The following is a 23,930-nucleotide window of genomic DNA, read 5'->3' on the forward strand; positions in this document are numbered from 1 at the left end:
AGAAACTGCATATGCTGCTAGAAATTTGAAATGAAGGATACAAGACTTTGTCGTTGCCCTTGCATTTAAATATTCTCTGCCTGGAAACAAGTCACCCCCATGCCAGCAACTGTGGGGCATGTGAGATTTGGAAAGCTGCCTGGAATTTTAAGGATTTCATTTTTGACAGGAATGAGGGTTCTGAACAATGACCAGTCTGGGATGGCGTAGGCATAATGGGGTTTAGTAGTCACCCATCAGCTTTTAACAAGGTTGTGCACTCCACTAAAAATCCATGGAGTAGCCTGTTTCTGGCGCCACTCTGTTATGACAAAAGAAACGGTCATCTTCAGCTGCTTCCCTGACTTCTCCAGACTTCTCCCCTTTAGACACTGTCCATTGACCATTATAGAGAATCAACTCGTCAAATACCATATTTCAAACATAGCAGTCACCATCTTATCCTCAGAGGCTGTGTTCTAAGACTCCTGGGGGAAGCCTGAAGCTGTAGTCTAGAACCTGATGTTGGTCACAACACACATTTGCGTGTCTTCTACCATAAATGTAATGCGTTTTTTTTCTTACCTAAACACTTACCGCACACAGTGGCTATAAGTTTTGCAGTTTGAGGTGCAACCATAGAATTGCCACATGTTTTCCTTCTACAGAATTTCAAAGATAGAAGATTTATTCTTACTGTAGATCTTAACCTCAACATATAACTTTTTCTTGCCAGAACTTTCAGTGAAGAACTTACTGGAATGTGTCTCTGATATGGGTTGGCTGTGCCCCTACCCAAATATCTTGAATTCTAGCTGCTATAAACCGCATATAGTGCGAGGAGCCTCATGGGAGGTAATTGAATCCTGGGGTTGGGGGAAGGGGGGCTCTTCCATGCTGTTCTCATGATGAATAAGTCTCATAAGATCTGATGGTTTTACTAAAGGCAGTTCCCCTGCACATGCCTCTTGCCTGCCGCCATGTAAGACATGCCTTTGCTTCTCCTTCACCTTCCAGCATGGTCGTGAGGCCTCCACAGCCATGTGGAACTGAGCCCATTTAACCTTTTTCTTTATAAATGACCCAGTCCTGGGTATTTTATAGCAGTGTGAAAATGGATTAAGTCTGTTTTTCAGAGACATGAGCAGAGGGCCAATATCTTTAGAAATTTAGAAAGAACACTTAAAAATTCTTAAGGTAACTAGCAGGGTTTTTCCAAATAGATTCACCCTAAATGTCAAGTGGCACTTCGGAATGGAGTGAGAGTGAGCAGGCAGAATTATTTGCAATTAAAACCCTGAGAACCTAAACTCCAAACTTGTGGGAGTCATTCTCAGCTTGTAGCAACGAAATCTATACCTACTAATATAAAAGGATTACTTCTTAAAGTTAAGGAAGAGAAGCGAAAAATGAATAAGAACCTTGAAAAGGAACATTGAGATGCCACAAAATACCTTTTATAGAAATAATGTAGACTTCTATTTTCACAAGATAACTAAATTCAACACTAGACAAAATACTGTGACATGTGAGTTAGAAACTAGTACCAATCAATACATTGTTCACAGGTCTTATTTTTCCTTAGGAAAGTTAATATAAGCCCAACCTAATTGATACAGCAGCACTTCTCAAACACTTTCATGACAACTATAAAAAGTTTTATGGCACATTGAGGAAAACTGGTTGTTGACAGCAAAATCAACTTCCCTGTGGCTGTAGCCAAATCAGGCACTGAGACCAATCCAGGGTTGTAGAGGATCAATATTGATCGTAACCCATTTGTGGCTCTGTAGAAAGACACATCACACCAAAGGCAAGAGTATCCAATCAATCCAATAGCTAGTTGGAGAACTTTATGGACGACATACAAAATTTTTTAGGAAGAATTATTAAATCACATTCTAAAGGCTGAAGAGGTACAGAGTTTTCTGTTCATCTGTAATATTAGGAGGACATAAGGAATAAGGTATGTGTCTAATGGATTTGTGATGACTAGAAATGATCATGTGCCCATGAGCTGACTTAAATCATGAAAAGCACTCAATGTTATTACTCTTATGGAAGTTGTTCAGCTCCCCAAACAAGACCACCTTTTCCCCATTAGAGAAATAAATGTTAGGAAGCTCAATTTTCCTAATGTTTAAATATCTTAACATACTCTTGTGAAAAATTTTTAGAAAACGTATAACTTGTTTTACCCTCATTTTTCTCTACCCATTGCATCCTTTCCCTCATTCTTCTAGTTTCTCATGTCTCCTTTACTCCTACTGAATTCAACATTCTTCTGTACTATGCATAAGACAAATAATTCTGAAGAACACTTAACCTGAGTGACAAATACCACTTTTGTGAAAATAGAAGGTAGGAGAAAGTAGAAGGAAAATAACTCTTGGGATCCAAACTTGGCCAAAGGGAAAAGTCAAGCTTTGGGAACTGTCATGCAAAAAACTAGTTTATATTGTTCCTGACTGGATAGCTACAGACTCCACACTGTTCCCGAATGGATAGCTAACACAGATAGAAGGCTACAGCCCTCCCCAAGGAACCTCCCTCACAATTTGCTCCCAAGGAAGTTCCTTGCCGGCCCAAAGATCTTGACCCTAAAACCATTCTGTTGAATGTTGTGCTGACAATGTAAATGAGCGACTTATCTTCAGAGGCAGTGGACAGACAGGCCTGGGGGTCGTCCCTCCACTTCCCTGAAAGAAATGCGTATTTGACTTTTTCCTCTGTGTGCCTTTATATACAAATCCAGATTGAGCAGGAGATGAATGCCCAGTTGACTGTTCCTCTAAACCCTCTCCTTTCACATCTAAAGTGCAAATTCAGTGAACACTGATGAAAGCCTTGAATAGAAGGCAACCACTTACTCCACTTACCCACACTCCCACACTCACTTTTTCCTTTTTTTTTTTTTTTTCCTCAAATTCCCACTCTTTCCCTTGTAAATATTGAAGTCTCCCAACTCTCTTTGGAAGAAGCACAAATCTCAGATGCTCCTGTCATTTTGTGTTCCTTTTTCCCAGGTGCATCCTCAACCTTGGCACCAGAAACCTCTACACTGAGACTTGGCTCCAATGCTCTTTGGTTCACACTTATATTTATAACTTTAAATATTTCTCCCCAAACAAAATAGGCCAGTGACTTTTGAGAGTTTTTTTAGTTTGTCATAGCTTCTATGTTTCTAAAGATTTAAAATATAATTTTCAATTTAGAGCAAGGCTCTTATCCCCATATTACTTCTCAATCTCTGGAGAGATGCCAAGATTCAGTAAGACATTTTCATGATGAAATAGCAAGAAACAATTCCAGTCCTTCACTTGGGAAAACAATGCACCCTCTGCAAGAAAGGATGGGCTGCTTCTAAAATCCGTGGTAAACCCAGTCAACCTGGCTTAATTGCTAACCCAGGAATCCTTCCTGGGGGATGTGGGAAATCTATTAGTGAAAAGACTTTCTGACCTAGCCTCACCCCCACATACATGTATTTAAGAAGTCTGACTTTCCACTGCTGCTTTAGAAAGACTTGGACCCAGATTCTTTGAGGTAGGATCTTAGATTTCCCAAATATTGGGATGTTTTCTTCAGTTGTTACTCTGTAACTGTTAGAAGGCCACCTTACTGTGAACTTATCTGCTGATAGCTGAGGCAGTGGTCCTTCTCAGGATTAAGAAGCATAAATGCATGTATTCACTAATCGGCAAGCAGATGACTGAAAAAAGGCATTTAGCATGAAGCGTGGGAAGCGAAGAAGCGAAGGGAAATCGAATAGTTTAGAAGAACATGAAGAGATTTACTGGAGGAAAATGGCGTGTAAGAGCTGACAGCTGGAAGAAAGTTTCAGACTTTCACTGGTAGCAAGGGTGCATATTATTGGATAAGCATAGATTGCCCTCTGAATATTTTGTTAAAATTTTAATTTACATTTTAAGTTAAATGACAATTGCTCCCTTTCATATGCATTTAGGTGTGACTGAAGACTTTCTGCATGCTTGGAGGAAAATTTGATTTTTTTTCCTTTTTTTCCCCCTAACCTCCTTCCTCTTTTATTTATCCCATAAGGCATCCACATGTGCCTTAAGATAAAATCCTTAAAAATATGCAGGTAGAGTGGGATATCTAAAGGCAGTATGTAACTAGAACTGGAGATACAAGGTAAAGGAAAAGAGAAATTCACATCCTTGGCTACTAGGTTGCTGTGGAGAGACTAAAACTGCCAGGTCTTTTGTACATAACCTATTTCAGCATGTAACTTTCTTACCGAAACAATTCACATTTACACCTTATTTCTCAACACTGAGTTCTGGTCTCTCCGCCTTCACTTTCCAGCCGCACTCCACCCCACACACCTCAGCTCTCCATGGGCTCTTCAGCTGTGGTTAGACTGGACTTTCCCCTTTTTCACTCCAGGTGCCTAATTCCTGCTTTCGAGCCTTTTCTGACATTAATTACACTGTCTTTGATCATGTCCTCTTTCAGTCTCGAGTTTTGGAATCGGACCAGTTTCCCTCTCCGGTGTTGCACGGTTTAGCTGGACTGACTCCTGTCTTCTGGTTCTTGCAATATACTGTCTTCAAAGCAGTGATCACTTAGATTCTCTTTAAAAGTTTCGTGCTTTAAGATCATTTCAGTCTCTCTAGCCCTTGGGTGAACCTTTTGACATAAGAGGAAAACTGTCAGAATTCTTTAACACTTTCATTTCCAGTTTTAGTTACCTGCAATCTGCCAGGTTCCTGTTATCTACCATGTTTAAAGATTAAAAAATTTAAGCTGAGATTTTTCATTTAAATTGCACACCATCTTAAGTATGATCTCTTGTCCTGCAGAGGACATGGATTGTCCTTTTGTCTAGCTTATTCATGCTGTGTGTGCTACCCCGAGTCATTCAGTAGCTGTTTTGGTCATCGACTGTGGAGGGCTCGCAGTGCTTGCATTCAAGTAACTCAGTAATTTTTCTTAATGGCCCCGAAGAGATGGAGCAGTGAAGCTGGCAATTTAGATGTGCCAAAGAGAGGCTATAAGGTGTTTTAAGTAAAAAAGTGAAAGTTCTTGACTTAAACCTCATAAGCTGAGTTTGCCAAGATCTACATTAAGAAAAACTTTCTTTGAAATCATGAAGGAAGAAAAGTTTTGCTGTCACACATCAAACGAAGTTACAGCCACAGTATATTGTCTTAGGTGTTCGATTTTATTGTCAATCCCTTCCTTACTGTGCCTAATCTATAAATTCAACTTGATCATAGGTATGTATGCATGGGATAGAAAATGGTGGATGTATAGGGCTCAGTGCTGTCTGCAGTTCCAGACATCCACGGGGAGGGGGGGCGGGTCTTAAACTGTCTCCCACAGATAAGGGGAATCTGTACCTCTGTCCACTACTCAAGCTGATGTGTAGCATCTTCTGGTTTGCTGTGACTTCATGTATGTAAAGCTTCGAAAGTACCCGGCACATGTAAAGCCCTGTTCTCTATGGTTTGGGGAATATCACAACTTCCTATTTCTCTTCCTCCATCTCTTGGTATTTTTCACACCATTATCGTCTCTTTATAAGCTTTAATCAAAGCAGAAAGACCCCACTATACTATCCTTGGCCCCCTTTTTCTCATCCAGTGACAAATGACTTTAGAGCTATGTGGCACTTTGGCGTGTCACCAACATGTTACTAATCCATTCTTTTACTGAACACTGAGGTCTGGAGAAGTAACTATGCATGTCATCCCCAAAGCGATTTTGACAGCTGAGTTAAAGCACAACGGCATTAGCTGTTATTTGTGGTTAAACACCTCTTAAAATAGTCCCCAACATACTTTCATTTTTAGAAATCCCCACTTTAGGCTTAAAATGATTTGCTTTTATGAAGATTTTTGATATGATACATTAATCGATCTTAGCTATATACCACTTAAGAATATTGTCAGTTGCTATTAATCTTAGCTCACACAGTACTAAGTGACAGTCTTGAACACGGAATGTGTTTGCGCTTGAGGCGTTCTGTCTCCAAGGATGGAATGGAAAACCCCTCCCTTTAAAGCTGTGCAGGTACATTGTGTCAAGTGGAGGTCAGTTCCACAGAAGGGACACTGGCTGATTCTTCTCATAGCTCTAGTCATGCTGAATTCCCGGAAAGGGGTGTCAGAATGAATTGCTCGAAGCTCTTCCTGGTAGAAGAACATCGGACCTCTCGGAGTTCTCTTCATACCATTTTCAGTGAGTCACCAATTGTGCTTGATTTCTGTGGCTTCTCCCAGAACAACTCCAGGACTGTTGTCCTGAAACATCCAGCTTAGATCACCTGGCACCCTGCAGAGATTCTCCTCATTCTCTTTCCTGCTTCTCGCCATGTGGCAGGTAGAATAAATGCCTCTTGGTGAGCTCACTCATCCCTTACCCACCAGCCCCAAGTGTGCAGATAACAGACGCAGAGCTCCCGTGCATTATGCTGCAACACTGGGTGATGTTACAACTGGTCCTGGGGGTCAGGGTTTCTGGGTTATGTTCTAACCTGCACTGGGGACAAAGTGTTCCTCGTCTTGAACAGCAGAAAGGCCTGAAGCTTCGATCATGGAAATAAAAGCTTTTTTTTTTTGTCTTCCTCCTTTTTCAAAAGCTTTTTTTTTTTTTTTTTTTTTTTTTTTTTTTAAAAAGACTAGTTGGTACAAGAAAACCTAAAGGTCTTAGAGTGGAGAATAATGAAAGTGGAGGAAAGATGACCTGATGGGGAATGGAATCTAGGATCTTGTGTGTGTGAATAAGCCAAACCACACATAATGTTCATAGCGTCAACTCTAATGTTAACATTTAGATGCCTGGAACTGACGTAAACAGAAGTAACTGATAACAATTTTTTTCATAATGCAGATACTTTGTCTGCCTACTTGCAATGCCCAGTGTCCTGTGGAACAATATCAGGCTCGCATTGTGAACATGTCACATTTGGTTCTCAATATTGGCTTCATTGAAATGGGTGAATTGCTCGTTTGTGCCGAGCAGTGTAGTGTTCCGCTCTTCAGCGGGGCCTGCTCCCTACACACATCCCACCCATACCATGCGCACTCACATATGAACACTCTACACACATGTACACACAACACACAAGCAATCTCTAATCTTTTTTAAACAGTCTTGGTTGTATAAAAATAAGAGAGGTAGCTAAAATCCTTTCGCCTATTTTAGTTTTTTACTCTCCTCTTCTGGGATCTACAATGAGAAGATCTGGGAGTTGAAAATGGTTTTACTCCTATCATAGGCATTTGAGGCAATAGTTTGTTTTGCCTCCCCTTTGAATACCTTGTGAAGTGTAGTCTGATTATTCACATGAAACAAAATGCTTTGACTTGTGTTCTGATTCAAAAGTAATTATTTTAAGTCACTTTCATTTATCTCATTCTTGCGTATTTCAGTTTCTCAAAGTATATTTTTAAAGGATGATTGTAAGCTAACAACACTATAGTAACTCATGTGTAATATCCATAATGCATTTAAGTGAAACAATAGATATGGGTCAAGATAAACTTATTGTCTGCCAGACAAATACTTTTCATTTCCAACAAGCTGTTGGAAAAGCCACTGTAAATGGAATTTTATATTTAAATAGTCTGTTGACCCATGACTCAAAGCTGTGGCTATCACAAGAAAATCTTCCACCTATTGGAGAAGGCAAAAGTAGCTGACTTATCAAGCTTGACAGGAGTTAATATTTGAGGCTCATGTATTTTTTTTCCCCTCAACCAAGGGTGATCAATTGAAGTTTCAGCACAGACCAACACAAAAATTGCTTTTCTTTTTCTTCCTTTGAAAGTTGACTCATCTTTTAGGTCTATTAGAAAGTTTACTCATCTTTTGGGTCTATTAGAAAGTTGACTCATCTTTTAGGTCTATTAGAAAGTTGACTAATCTTTTTAGGTCTAGTAGAAAGTTGACTAATCTTTTTAGGTCTATTAGAAAGTTGACTCATCTTTTAGGTCTGTTAGAAAGTTGACTCATCTTTTAGGTCTATTACTCGCATCTCCATCTTGGAGCACTAAGAAGGAAAACTGTCGACTGTTCCTGTTGTTTTTGCTTCAGTGTAAGGGGAGTTTATTCCTTCTTGATGCTTCAGAGATTTTACTATCCTGGAACCAAAAGATTCAGATATATTTGTAGTATTGGTGGTCAAAACGTTTTACAGAAATGTTTCTTCAGTAATCCTTTCACTAAAGTGAGAAGAGATACACCATAATCTAAAAGGAACAATTCATCCCTCAATATCCCTGAACATATCAAAAGAACATGCATTCACGTTTCTCAAAGCATGAGAATTCATTGAGTTCAAGGAATGCTTGATACTGCTGTCTTCTGAGTTCAGAAATATCTTTACCATCTATAGATTCTTTTGTTATGTTTTGTTTGAGACGAAGTCTCGCTCTTGTCCCCCAGGCTGGAGTGCAATGGCACGATCTCAGCTCACTGCAACCTCCGCCTCCCCTGCCTCCCAGGTGCAAGCGATTCTCCTTCCTCAGCCTCCCGAGTAGCTGGGATTTTACAGGCACCTACCACCAAGCCCGACTAACTTTTGTATTAGTAGAGATGAGGTTTCACCATGTTGGCCAGGCTGATCTCGAAGTCCTGACCTCAGGTGATCTGCCTGCTTCGGCCACCCAAAGTGCTGGGGACTACAGGTGTAAGCCACTGGAACTGTGATTGTAGTTATTTTTAGAGACATGAAGGATCAGCAAAATGGTAGAGAAATTTGAGGAAAAAACCCAACTAGCAGTGGATTCCTAGGATGACATAACAGTAGGACAGGTTCAGAATGCCACTCTGTCAGAGAAATGCTAGCGTTTTGGCTAAACAATAAGAGAAGATTAAGTCATCGAGTGATACGCAGTATCTAGTCATAAAATTTCAGCAGAATTCATTGTCAACCAGAAAGACCACCATGATAAGGAAACCAAAGCCATACTGCTCTGAAGCAGTTTGTGGTGGTTCTTCCAGATTTATGATCCCCAAATTAGTCTGTGAGAATAGACACAAGGTGTCGCAGCAATCCATGACTAAAACATGAACTCCCTTTGCAGGGCAAAAGTCTAACCACAAGACAGTGGCTCCTGACCTCAAATGAGGTCATCTGTACTGCTTTGAGGTTGCAGACTTTCGTAAAGCTGTTAGTAACAGCAGCCAAAAAAGTCAGTTATTTGAATATCTTCTACCAATTTCATAAGTCACAAGTAGATGTCTGTGTATGCTCTTAATACAATCTTAATGGAGATGCAGAGAGCAATTTAAACCCAAACCATGTATTGCAAGGTGAAATGGGAAATAAGGCACAGTAACCACCCTCAGAAAACTTTGAATCTAAAGTGGTAAGATTATAAAATGTATTCAGAAGATAGTTCAAAATAAAGCCGATTCTAAACCAGGTACTGTATGAATTATTACATTTACATCTCACATCCCGCCTGTATAGAACTAGGATGGCTTTTCACAGATAATGAAACCGAGTTGAGATTGATTTTCTGTCCAATATCATACAGATCATTAACACTGAAACTGGGATTTCAAATGATCCCTGAAGTAGGCGATCTGTTTTATCACACGCTGCTGACATACTATTCCTGGTGGGTTCTTCCTACATGTCAGGTCATTAAATAAGCTGCCAGATTTCTGCCTTGACAGCTCAAGGAGCTCTCATGGACCATGGGCATGGAGGGTCTTCTCCAGAACTCCACTAACTTCGTCCTCATAGGCCTCATCACCCATCCTGCCTTCCCCGGGCTTCTCTTTGCAATAGTCTTCTCCATCTTTGTGGTGGCGATAACAGCCAACGTGGTCATGATTCTGCTCATCCATGTGGACTCCCGCCTCCACACTCCCATGTACTTCTTGCTCAGCCAGCTCTCCATCATGGATACCATCTACATCTGTATCACAGTCCCCAAGATGCTCCAGGACCTCCTGTCCAAGGACAAGACCATTTCCTTCCTGGGCTGTGCACTTCAGATCTTCCTCTACCTGACCCTGATTGGAGGGGAATTCTTCCTGCTGGGTCTCATGGCCTATGACCGGTACGTGGCTGTGTGCAACCCTCTACGGTACCCTCTCCTCATGAACCGCAGGGTCTGCTTATTCGTGGTGCTCGGCTCCTGGGTGGGTGGCTCCTTGGATGGGTTCATGCTGACTCCTGTCACTATGAGTTTCCCCTTCTGTAGCTCCCGAGAGATCAATCACTTTTTCTGTGAGATCCCAGCCGTGCTGAAGTTGTCGTGCATAGACACGTCGCTCTACGAGACCCTGATGTATGCCTGCTGCGTGCTGCTGCTGCTGCTCCCTCTGTCCGTCATCTCTGTGTCCTACACGCGCATCCTCCTGACTGTCCACCGGATGAAGTCTGCTGAGGGCCGGCGCAAAGCCTTTGCTACGTGTTCGTCCCACGTCATGGTGGTGAGCATTTTCTACGGGGCAGCCTTCTACACCAATGTGCTGCCCCATTCCTACCACACCCTCAGAGAAGGATAAAGTAGTGTCTGCTTTCTACACCATCCTCACCCCCATGCTCAACCCACTCATCTACAGCTTGAGGAATAAAGAGGTGGCCGCAGCTCTGAGGAAAGTGCTGGGGAGATGTGGCTCCTCCCAGGGTATCAGGGTGGGGACTGTGATGAGGAAGGACTAGCGGGGACTCGGCAAACAGCTGCGGTGCTGCGGCCAATGACGCAGCTATTCCAGAAAATACGGTACTGCTTCTGAAGCTCAGGGTGGCGACTGTGATCAGGGAGGACTAGCGGGGACTCCCAGGGCATCAGGGTGGCAACTGTGACCAGGAAAGACTATCGGGGACTCCCAGGGCATCAGGGTGGCAACTGTGATCAGGGAGGACTAGTGGGGACTCTGCAAACATCCGCGGTGCTGCAACCAATAACGCAGCTATTCCAGAACATACGGTATTGCTTCTGAAGCCTGTTCAGTGTCACTTTTAGCTAATTCAAAATTATTAACAGGCAAAATCACCCTGTTGCGATGATTACTCGGGAACAATAGCAAAGCTGGGGAGCATCTCTGCATTAGCCAACTTGTTCAACTGGATTCACCAAGAAACCTTTCCAGAGGGCATTCTCAGGCAGGCCTAGAAACCATTCCTGGCGAGCCCAGCAGCCCTCTGGAGTGCCCGTGTTAACCTGCGATCATGATCCTTCCTGTCTGTGTTGCTGACCATCCTCTGAATGGAAATCGGAGCATTTGCCACCTCCTTGATTTACTTTCAAACATTCAATACAAGCAAAATATTTTCCAGTGCTAAACATGTAGCAGTTTTATTTAGAAAACTTGTAGGAAGGTGATACTATCGTATTGTGGTTCTGTATTCTTACATTTTATGAATGTTCTTATTTCAGAGCTAAGTGATAAAGCATTATAAATACTTGCCCTGTCTTTATTCCCATGGAGTCCAGTATATTTCTGGAAATAAATATTGATTCATTGATTGAAAATTGACTGCCATTAAGATGGTTACACGGCCAAAAATCTACAAAACTGCCATTTACGCTTAAATGGTAACAGATAAAATGTCTTGGTTTATTCATTCTACATTTATTAGCTAACTAAGTTCCCTTGGAAATAAGTTGCTCAATTTTCTTATTCTCAACATCTTCACTGATATGCTAAAGTATTTCTGTAACGAGTTGGAGGTAGGTGTGGTGCTTTGATAGACGTGTGACTTTGGTGGAATACTAACTAAGCCAAGACTGCACTCACCCCACCATTTAACTTTAGCTGCTTCTGTGTGTAAGGTCCTGAAATAGAAATAAAAAATATTGAGGGACCTGGTGTTTATTTTATTGATACAAGGTTTAGAAAACACCGGACAAAGTGGTTACACAGTTGAAGACTAAGCAAAGGTTCCTCAGCCTTATGTTCTAGTGTCAACACAGAAGGAACAATGTTTCCTCCTTGTTGCTGATGTAGATAAAGAATATTCCCTTCAATATGCTAATCCCTAGGTTTCTTATTCAGAACGTTCCTAATAATTTGATCTTTACCCTGAAATCAAACACATGGAAAAGAGATGGAAGAATGTCCTGGAGGGATTAAGTGAGGAAACAGACCAGGATTCATCTATGAAATCGCTCAGTGTTATTTCAATGGCGCTCCATTCACATTTAATTGCTCTGTATCTGCACTAACGTCTCCCCCTTCCCCATTCTCCTGCCTTAGCTAGCACCCCTCTTGATCTTTCTTCCCTCTGCAAAACTCCGGTTCACATTTCCCTCTACAAAACTCCAGTTCACATTTCCCTCTACAAAACTCCGGTTCACACTGCCTCTGTGCTCTATCCTGGGACATTTGTGTTTTCCCATTTCCTCAGTTGCTATATATTAAAAAATAGGACTTTTGTTCTTACATTTCCAAGATTAATTCTCTGCACATTTGGCTAGAATATTTAACTCTAACACTGACAGACATTTCAAAAGTATACCTGAAGCAATAAGTGAGGTGCATCTTGACAAGTTTCTAGGGATATCATGGACTTCAGTGATCGGGACATGGAAGGAGGTGACTTATTCAATGTTTAAGAGTCTATTCAAGCAATTCCGTGGTGGTTACATCAACATGTTCTTTTCCTGGTGATTTATCAATCTTTCCACTGTTGCGCACTTTTCTGTTGTAGGCTCTACTTTAATACAACTTAGAAAAAATTCTCATTTTACACATGCTGGGTACCCATTCTTGTCACACATAAAACTAGTCCCACTATAAAAGGGAGTGACCAAGGATTTTTCCCCAGTCATCTCACCAAATTCTTTATAAGGTAATTTGTGGTCACCAGATTTGCTTATTAAAATATATGAATTATTTTAGTAATATACATATTTAGTAATTTGGTTAATATTATCAGTTGTATACCTGAAACATAGCATGCACTAATCCAAGTAATGAAAACATAGACTGTCCCCAGGACTGTCCCTAGTTTTGAAAACTATATTATCTGATTTTTGATTCTGACCTTCACAAAATATTAAAGAATCGGCCCCATGGGAGATGTAGAAGCTGATGTTCACAGCAAATTATTTCCCCATTCAAGCGAGAGGCAGATGGGGCTTCAGAACCACGTCTTCTAACCTCTGGTCTGGTGTTTTGTGCCAAGCCATGATACTGATATAATTTACAAAGGGGAGAAGCGGCGGGGCACGGTGACTCAAGCCTGTAATCCCAGCATTTTAGGTGGCCGAGGCAGGTGGATCACTTGAGGCCGGGAGTTTGAGACCAGCCTGGCCAACATGGCGAAACCCTGTCTCTACTAAAAATACAAAAAATTGGTGTGGTGGCACATGCCTGTAATCCCAGCTACTTGGTCGGCTTGAGGCAGGAGAATCACTAGAACTCAGAGGGAGGTTACAATGGGCCGAGATAGTGCCACTGCACTCCAGCCTTGGCAGCAAGGCTGTCTCCAGAACACAAAGGGGAGAAGCACATGGCACGATGTGCAGCTGCCGGCTTAACCCTCATAATGATCTGGGGACAAAGGTCCCTTCAGAGCAACATGCTGATGAAAGCCATGTTCATTTGCTGTTGGAGGCCAGTTAGGCTGGTCTAGCGAGGACCTGATGACCCACGTTGAGGGGTAATCGGATTCCCTGTGGGGTCTTTCTGCAGGTGAGGGATATGGATATAAAGTTAACTGAACACTTGCTTCTACAGACTTGTTTTATTTATACAGCAAGCATCTATTTAGGCAATATGAAATTGTAATAGAAGAAAGCATAAAGTCTACTTATTAAATGCCTTATTTAACTGCCTTATTCAATACTCAGGAAGATAGAGGCAAAAAGGAATGATCAGAGAAACTGAAGATAATTAGATAACTGTCTAATATGCTAATTAGTATAAAGATTGCAGACCTCTGTATCCACAAAAATTAAAAACTGAAAATTGAAAAAATTAAAGCGACGGAACATCCCTGTCAAGTTAAAACTGACTCTAAATGAAATCTGAGAATTCTGACAATTATGTGAAAGCAAAATGACCAAAACGTCAGGTCCTGACTCTACAAAGTTCCATACATGAAACAATTGTATTAAGAGATAATCGTATGGCATTGATAGGTTATTTAGTTAAAGCAATAGGCTGATTCTTACACAAATGATAAAAATCAGATGCATTTTTAAGCTTTTTTCCAGTTGGATTGTATTGAGGGTAGATTTCTTAAACCTGGGTGACTCCCTTGACCATGCACACACTTTCCAGCATTTCACTGTATGCTTCCTTCTAAATCCCAGGTCATCAAAGGCCAAGAAAATATGTAGTTTGTTTTGACTACATTCCTTTGGTTTATACAACTGGTTAAGAATATAAAATGGTAAATAAATACCTGTAGCTTCAACTCTGGTTATTTCACATTGTATTTTTATGAGCACTTTAAGCTGCTTTGGTTTTATTAAATCATCACAAACCTAAAAACAAGGATCTTTATCTTGTGATGCATCCCAAGGATCTAAAAACTTTGCTGATGGAGAATCTGCCCTTAATAAATGAGTATAAGAAACGAGTGAAAACTATTTCATGAATTTGCCCTTAATAAATACGAGTGTAAGAAATGAATGAAAACTATTTCACTTTAGAAGGCGTAGTTACCCCAAAGTACAAACTCTAGTTTCTAAAAATCCTTAAAAACAAACAAAAAGAAACAAAAAACTTGGCATCTCAGGTTTGAAGAGATGTCGTGGAAACTGGAGATTAACAAAGTTAGATGACTCATACAGGCTCACACATAGAACTGCATGTCGGGGTGATGCTAGAAGCAAAAAAAAAAAAAAAAAAAACCCAAAAACTGTACTTAAATTATTTCCACCTTCACTAAGTGATTTCTAACTATTTTAAAATTGCAGCTTATGTAAAAAAGTCATTGGCTTTTGCTAGATTCTTCATATATTCTTTCTTCGAAGCAAACCAGGTAAGTTCCATTAGGGGCGTTTGCTCAAGGGTAGAAGCAGAACACTCATGACTGAATTTAATTGCAAGGTTTAGGATTGCATATGTCAGCTGATGTCATCAAAATTCTTTCCCTGGAATTCCAAAGTGCTTAATTGAAATCAGTGGTGTGTTAAGTATTCTATAAACTTGGAAAAATTAAAATCAGAAAACATGTTTGAACAGTTAAAACCATATCTTTGGGCCTCGGCTTCTGAATATGAAGGTTTAATGAAGAGAACTGCTTTGCTGTCTCCCTGGGTCAACTGTGGGGAAACGACTTCAAAGGGAGAAAGGATAATACAATTTTGGCCCAAGGCAGGATGCTTGCGAGTAATGGCTTTGTGTAATTTGAGAGACTAAAAATCTTCCTTTTGATTATTTCTAAGGACAAGATTATAATACACGCTGTGTATGTATTAAGGGATTTCAGTTCAAAGGCAGAGAGTATAGTTGTAAGGAGATTAAACACACACATATATATATACACACACACATAGATACATATACACACACACATGCATATGTATATATATTATAGAGGTTGAAAATATGCCACCTTTTCACTTCAGAATACAATGAACCTGCTATATGGTGATGAATGTAGATCACCTTACATTCCAGTGGTCACTTAGAACTCTATTATGTACTAAAACCTAAATTATCTAGTATGTGTCCAGTTGGCAGATGCTTAGGTTACTTCCACTTATTGCAAAATAACACCAGAATGGTTTTTTTAATAAGTTGCCCACTCATCTGATTATTTCCATACTACACTTTCCTAGGAGTGGAAGCTTGTACATATTTTTTAAACTCCTGGCATTGACTTCGTGCTCTCTCAAAAAACCCCAGAAAACCCGTTCTAATTCCCACCAGCAGTTTGAGGTTCCCCCTTTATCAATGTTGATACAACCCAGCTCTCATGTAGAAGTTCAAGTTGAATAAGATTGACAAACTATTTCTGCACTGTGGCCCTTCTACATTGCTATTTGAGGAAGCTTTATGGGTGCATGCTCTAGGGAAGAATAAAATTAAGTTCAAGACCCTGCCTCTGGCAAGCCAGTGCCCCACTGCGTGTATTCACGTTTCACTATGTTTCATCGCCTTACTAGAGTAAGAAGAATGTGACCCTAACTGCACAGTGATAGACACGTATTAGGAAGGAGTGATGAGTTTTTACGACTCCACCTGAGAGAGGCCTGAAAAGATCACTTGATTGGCGAAAGAGGCCAAAAACACCTTTAATTTTCCAAAGATGTTTAGTTCAATAACTAAGTCTAGGTAATCTGACCTGGCTGAAGTCGTGAATAATATGAAAAATGGTCCCATGACTGTCCTCGATCCATAGTAAGGAGACTGTCCTGTAACTTGAGTTCCCCCATGCCCCCTCCTTTAGGGAACTTCTAAGAAATTGATCTAGTGTGTTACAACAAAATTAAACATAACCATAAGAATAGCAAAGTCTCACTACAGCATTGGCCCTTTAAATTGTCTTTTAAAACTGTTTTAAAAATCTCTCTCCTGCCCATTGGGGGTCTTCAGTACCTAAGAAGACATTGTATACAAGGACAATTACGTTGAAAAAAGGTTTCATAAATCATTGATAGGATCACTCGAGTACCATTTCCATCTATTCCACAAGTATTTAAATTCAGTTCACACTTCTGTAATTTTTTTGAAATGAATTTATTTCAATTGCAATATTCAAGGGTCATTCTGTATTTTTGTAAGGTACATATGATAATACATTCATATGATTTGTAAAGATCAAATCAATGTAACTGAGATATCCATTACCTTAAATATATATTTGTCTTGTCTTTATGCTAGAAACATCGGAATTGTTCTCTCCTTAGGTGAACTCTGCCACATTAGAGATCTTCAAATCTGAAATCCCAACAGGGCATAGAATGTACAGGGCTGCGTGTTAACAGTGGCAATGCTGTGTGGGACTGGAGACGTGCCTGTTGAGTGGGGCATTGCGATGTCTGCTGCAAGATGGGTCATCGCCCTCTGTAGTCTCACAGCAGAGATGTGTGAGGGGCACTGGCAAGACCTTTCTCGGGGTACATTTGAGATTTTTTTTTCATGGACCCCAATATAAAGCCAGACACCTGCAGGCAGGTGTGTAATGACTGAGAATTTCCCAGGAGTTAGGGAGAATTTTGAGTTTCTGGATAATTAACTTCATTTTGTCACTTGATTACTTTGACAACTTGTGATCAGAAATCCATATTTTTCTTGTGTGTTTATGGCCTTGTACCCTGTATTCATTTAACTACTTTTGCTGGCTGTAAACTTAAGTGATGCTCAAAGGGATATTGTCTTTGGGGAGTAGCTAAGGCAGAGAGCATGAAAAACAAAAGCTGAGTCCTTGAGCCTGGGTCCAGCTCTCCCACCTGACTTCCGAGCCTGTTTTACCAGCTGTGAGATGGGGATAAGTCCAGTGATGGAGCCGTGGAGGTGCTGTGAGGAGCAGGTGGAAACATTGGCACCCGTGCCGTGGTGCCTGGGACCCAGCAAGCACTACACGAGTGCTGGCCCGTTTATTATTGCAACACATCCCAATTTTGTCTAAAATCGAAGAAAATCATTTATTGGCATAGAAGTTCCCTATGGCCGTGGTACCAAATGACCACCAAGTTTTGTAATAGCACAGCCTGGAGGTCAGAAGTTGGAAGCTGGTCTTGCTGCATTGAAATCACGATGTTGGAAAGACTACCTTCTTTTCTACGAGGTTGTAAGAGAATATTTCTTAGCCCTCTCCAGTTTCTAGAGACCGCCTACATTCCTTGGCTTGGGGTCCCCTCTATCGTCAGACCCAGAGACCGACTGAGTCCCCCCGACCTGACCTGTTTTCATATCACGTCTGATCTCTCCTGCCGCCTCTCTCCCATGTAAGGCCTTGGCATTTACATTGAGTCCGACAGCATAATTCAGAATAATCTCCTCATCTCAGAATTCTTAATCATACCTGCAAAGTCTTTAAGAGAGCATATTCATTGGTTCCAGACGTTAGCACATGAGGACCTTTGCTGAAGGCAGAAGATTATTCTGCCCATATGGTTATATTTACCATTAAACTAAGTATTAGAGCATCATTCAATTTAAGTAGCAAATTAAGCCCTATGGCATTATTTAAGACAACTATTCTAATCATAAAAGGCAGATGGAATTCTGCAACAAATCATACACAATTTTCTTTTTGTTTAACGTAAGGTGAATTCTAACTATTAACATCTACAGTACAATCTCTGGATGTGTAATAACACTTGAAGCTAAAGTTATTTCAACCTATTGGTACCTACCTGAGTGAAGACCTGTCATAGCGAGGACAGATTCAGAAGGCAGAGGAAGTGGCGAGTCCCTCCTTTTTTGTGAATTATGCTGACATCTTAGTTACTCTAGGTATATTTTAAACCACAGCATCATTCTCAAATTTGTACTGTATATAAACGAATGATTTAGAAGTTAAAAGTTATATTGCTGTCTGATCTTAGAAACTTGTGATTTGTTTCCTAGAATGAAGTTTCTTATCAAATGTGGGCGGATCCCTTTTTTTTGTCAATTTTATTTTGCATTGAAGATAAACACAAGTGCCTGGCATGAAAATTATTTCTTGAGCACGTTTTATAAAATCAGGAGGTGTTTTGAAGGAATTCTAGACATCTTAAAAAGCATAAAAATAATTTGCATTTTTTGCTGGCTGCATGTGTTTAAAAACGATTTATTCAACCAAGATTTACAATGTGCCAGTTTTTCTTTAGATGGTGAGAGTTCAGTTAACAAAATCGGCAAAACCCCTTATTCACATGAAGCTTTACTTTCCAGCTTGAAGAGATAAAACACAGCATAGTGTGTCAGACGGTGTGAAGAAAAGTGAAGAAAAAGTCATAGGACCAGAACAGGCCCCTCTGAGCAGGTGGCTTTTGAGCAAAGCCCGGAAGGACACGAGGGGATGGCCTTGTATGGATGGAGGAGGAGCCCAGCCAAGGGGAGCAGCAGACACAAAGATCAGGGCTCTTGCAAAGTGGGGACAGAGAACAAGCAAGGAAGCCACCGTCGCTGCAGCCCAGGGACAAACAGGCTGGAGTCGGCAGGAGACGATTTCAGAGGATGAAACGTTCAGAACGTGACGGATCTTAACGCATGACATAAAGCACAAGGGCAGGGTTTCCAGCGGAAAGCGGCCTGGGGCGATGCGGGGGTCCCACTGTGACTTGGATGGTTCTGCTGAGACTGGATGGGAGGGATTCATGGGACAGCAGGGAGATCGTGGGAAAGTTCGTGGAACAACCAGGTTAAAATGTCACGATGGATTAAGCCAGGCACCTACGAACTGTGGACACGAGAAATGCTCTAGATGTTTAATTGTTATAAATGTTTTACTTATTCATTTCTTTTTTAGAGACGGGTTGCTCTGTCACCCAGGCTGGAGTGCAGTGGCACAATCCTAGCTCTCTGTAACCTCAAACTCTAGCCTCAAGCAATTCTCCCAGCTCAGCCTCCTGAGTTGCTGGGACGGCAGACATGCACCACCACGCCTGGCTAGTTCATGTTTTTATAAAGACGAGCTCTGCTATGTTGCCTAGACCAGGCTCATCTCAAACTCCTGGCTTCAAGTGATCCTTGGCCTCTCTAAGTGCTGGGGTCACAGGCATGAACCACCACACCTGGCCTGTTTTTAGTGTGTTATACATTTTGGATAAAATGTTTGAATTTGTTTAATATGACAGAGATGTGCTCTCTTCTCCTTAGTGTGGGTTGATTCTAGGACGTTTTTGGAGTTGTTTTATATTTTTGGACTTTGAATTAGAATATATTTTTAGACATGTGTTCAGTTATCCTTGGGAAATGGAATAGAATTTAAAAGATCAGGAGGCTAAGACTCACTAGCAAAGACTTAGAGTTTTGACCACAGAGTATTTCTGGGAGGCCTGACAGAGGAGGCCACAGTCCTTAGCCCCTCTCACAGTAATCTGAATGTATCCATCACAGGGAAATTGGGAGTAAGCCAGTTTAATTTTGATGTTGGTATATAACGTGTTTTAGACTCTATTAATTTGTAGTGATTCTACTGGTCACTTTTCAAGGTCATTACAATTCTGGCACCTTTGTGAAGCCAGGTATGACTTCAGCGTGGTAAAGGACAACCAGCTAAATTTGAATTTCAGATAAACGGTGAACCCTTTTTTGGTTGTAAGTACATTAAAACTTAAACAGATTTTTTGATTATCTGAAAGTCAAACATAGCTGAGTATCCTGTACCTGTATTTGCTAAATCTGGCAACACTGGATAGCGGAGCCAACGTGTCCAGCAACATGTTAAAGGTGGAAAAAGCCTTGCAACGTGCACCTGGGCTCCCCCTTTGATAAATGTTTGAAACTGAAGCCACTGAGGCCTGCCATGCAGGGGATGGGGGCCTGGTGGGTGGGCAGAGGGTGGTAATTTTTACTACATGTATGGTTCTTTTTGTCTAACATTTGAATCTTCCACCTGATATGTTAAAGATAAAATCCCTCCTTAAACTGGCCTGTTGCTGTCACATTCCCATACATCTCCATAGCTTTCTAAGCCTGAGTTTAGCTCTGGCCTCAGTTCTGGTTAACGCTGGCAGACATGTAGCTCGGTGAACCCTGTTCCTGTGTCTTCTGGTGACATAGCTTCAACCTGCCAACACTTTCCTTGTAATTTCCCTGCCCATTTCCCAAACCTACAGTAGCAATGGAGAGCAATGTAAGGAGTCAGCTTAGTGTCGTAAACCGCTTTTTAAAAATTTAATTCTGGAGCTTTTTGCAAATAAGTTAGAGGGTGAAGAAAACTATCTGAAGAAAGATCTGCAAAAAGGTTAGCAAAACAGCACAGAGAACAGGGAGGAGTCCCAACTGTAGACCTACAGTGGCATAATAGGCATCGAAGACTTGGAGGAGTAGGGAGTGAAAGGGGGACCGAGGGGTGAGAAATTAATACGAGCACAACCTACGCTGTTTGAATTACGGTTACACTAAAGGACAAGACTCCACTGTGCAACACATCCATGTCGTGACACTGCACTCGCCCTTAAACTTATACAAATAATGAAACATAGGGAACATTTTATTCATGAAACCTCAAAAGGTATCCTAACCATTTCCTCAGTGATTTACTTCACTCCCCTTTATCCATTCTGCCAATCAATGAATCGAGCATCTTGCTTTTCCAACTAGCAGTTACTTAACCCTACTAAGGGCTAGATAACGTCCTGGAGATGAGAAATGCAGCATGGACGGACCAGACACGGTTAAAACCCCGTTCTTGGTGTAGCACACAGCAATTGTATCATGCGGTTACCGTAACCTCCAGCAGCATGATGAACACAGACACAATACAGAAGCAGCAGTTCTGACAGGGAAATGCAGCCACGGTTTCTGCTTTATGACGCACATGTTGGTCTGCTTGTTCTTTTCTAGCCTCTACCCTGGAAGCTTCATCCTGACAGTACCCTCAGAAGTGTCACCTCCACTGCAGACCTTTCCCATCTTGAACACGTTCTTGCCTCCTCCCTGGGCCTTGTCTTCCCTCTGCCCTGGGATGCTCGTGGGGCCACATCAATGACGAATGCGTCATCCTCTGACTTCACCCTCCTGGGGCTTCTGGTGAAGGGTGAGGCTACGGGGATCGTATTCAGTGATCTTGGCTGTTTTCGCAGTGGCTGCAACTGCAAAGTTGGTCATGATATTCTTCATTCGGGTGGACTGTCGCCTCCACACCCCCATGTGCTTTCCGCTCAGCCAGCTGCCCCTCATGGACACCCTTTTCATCGGCGCCACTGCCCCAGAGCTCCTGGTGGACATGGTTCCTAGAGACAGGACCATTTCCTTTGTGGCCTGTGGCATCCAGATCTTCCGCTACGTGACCAGGATCGGTTCTGAGTTCTTCCTCCTGGGCCTCACGGCCTATGACCGCTACGTGGCTGGCTGTAGCCCTCTGAGATACCCAGTCCTGATGGACCACAAGATGTGTCTCTTGCTGGCTGCTGGTGCCTGGTTTGGTGGCTCCCTCGCTGGCTTTCTGCTCACTCCCATCACTGTGACTGTCCCTTACTATGGCTCCTGCAGTATCAACCACTTTTTGTGAGATCCCGGCTGTTCTCAAACTGGCCTGTGCGGACATGTCCTTGTATGAAACTCAGATGTGCATCTGCTGTGTCCTCATGTTGCTCATCCCCATCTCGATCGTCTCCACCTCCTACTCCCTCGTCTCGTTAACCGTCCACCGCATGCGCTCTGCTGAAGGTCGCAGAAAGGCCTTCACCACCCGTTCCTCGCACTTGACTGTGGTCAGCATCTTCCGTGGAGCTGCCTTCTACACACACGTGCTGCCCCCGTCGTTCCACACCCTCGAGCAGGACGAGGTAGTGTCAGCCTCGATTCCATTGTCACCCCCGTGCTCAACCCTCTCACCTACAGCCTCAAAAAAGGACGTCATGGGGCATTTAAAAAGGTGCTTGCAGGTTCCTCATCTGCTCAGAAAGTCACCACAAGTGATGCTTAGAGAGTCACTGCCAGGAGGGTGAGGCTCCGAAGACCTTCCTCCGTGTGCCCTGTTTCCCTGGAGATGATTTGGTCAGCTGTCAACGTCTACTTACTATTGGCAATTAGGATGATTGACCCTGTCTGGATTCATGGTCCTCAGGGGAGCAAGGGAAAGCTGTTCTGTTCTGCAGAGACCTTTCAGTGAAGTATCAAGAATGGTTTATTCAGTTAAATAATTGTTTGTTTTCTCTAGGGAAGAAAAACTCCAGATAGAGTTCACAGCAACCGTTCACTCTGAACTAGATCCTCCTTCACAATATTTGTTCATGTTTAAACAACACAAAATGAAAGAGAAACCTACAAAAGCTATCTAATGTCTACAGTCAAATTCTGTGATTGGTTTTGTAGCAATAGAGTAAAAGAATGTCAATACACAAGTGGCAAAGAAGATAAAGCACACACTTTAGTCGTGTTTATTATAGTATTGACACCAAGTAACTGTAAGCTCTAATATCTTTGGATCTCTGACCCTCTTGAGTACAGACAGCAGCTGTCAAATACTAGGCCACAAAAAACGCTGGTGAATTGCACAGAACTGAGTATGAATGGGTGGAGGCTCCACATGACACAGCTACGCACAGGGCAGAGACTCTAGTACTTAGCATCAAAGAACACGGCTGCCACTTTCCTTGAGCATTAACAGGACACCAGGTTCGTTAACATCCATGGCCAGAAACTGCACTTTTCCAAGTTGTATGTGATTCAACAACAACCCTTAAGGCAGTTTGAATTAGGCTGAGTGGGGTGGGAAGTCCTTGGAGTCTTCCATGTGGGTGTCATATGATAACAAACACATGTCTAAAAGCATCACTGTGCCTGTGGTGTAGGAAAATAGAACAAAGGGAAACATGGATACAGGAAGACAATTCAGGAGGTTTCAAAGATGAGAAACAAGGATGGCTTGGGTAGGGTGGACACCAAAAAGGATTTAGCTCATGGATTTGGGGTATGTCAGCAACAGATGTAGAGTGAAGGATAACTTATTGGTTTGGGCCCAAGGGACTAAAAATTTGAATTTCTGAGATTTGGAAAACTACAGTGGCCTGTAGCAGAAATCAAGAATTCACTTGTCAAGATAATTTGGAAAACTCTATGAGGTATTTAAGCTAGGCTGGGTGCACTGACTCACACCTGTAATCCCAGCACTGTAGGGAGGCCAAGGAGGGTGAATTGCTTGAGCTCAGGAGTTTCGAGACCAGCCTGCCAACATTAGCAAAACCCCATCTTGACCAAAAATACAAGTATTAGTTGGGTGTGGTGGCACCCACCTGTAGTCCCAGCTACTTGGGAGGCTGAGGTGGGAGGATCACTGGAGGCTGAGAAGTTGAGGCTGCAGTGAGCTGTGATGGCACCACTGTGCTCCAGCCTGAGTGGCAGTGAGAACTTGTCTCAAAATAAATACATAAATAAAAATATTGAAGCTATATGTAAAG

At 41.9% G+C, this 23,930-nt stretch overlaps 1 protein-coding gene and 1 pseudogene across 1 annotated transcript; both read left to right on the forward strand.

The window, feature by feature from the left end:
• The first annotated feature begins 9,654 nt into the window (after positions 1 to 9,654).
• Positions 9,655 to 10,630, forward strand: LOC104681148 (olfactory receptor 2T2). The gene is given in 2 exon segments (XM_010387367.2): positions 9,655 to 10,458; positions 10,460 to 10,630. Coding segments are annotated over 2 exon segments (975 nt in total).
• Positions 10,631 to 21,513: 10,883 nt separating this feature from the next.
• LOC104679781 lies at positions 21,514 to 22,456 on the forward strand (annotated as a pseudogene).
• Positions 22,457 to 23,930: the final 1,474 nt, after the last annotated feature.

This window comes from Rhinopithecus roxellana, chromosome 8 (genome assembly GCF_007565055.1).
Source record: "Rhinopithecus roxellana isolate Shanxi Qingling chromosome 8, ASM756505v1, whole genome shotgun sequence".
NCBI classification, from domain to species: domain Eukaryota; kingdom Metazoa; phylum Chordata; class Mammalia; order Primates; family Cercopithecidae; genus Rhinopithecus; species Rhinopithecus roxellana.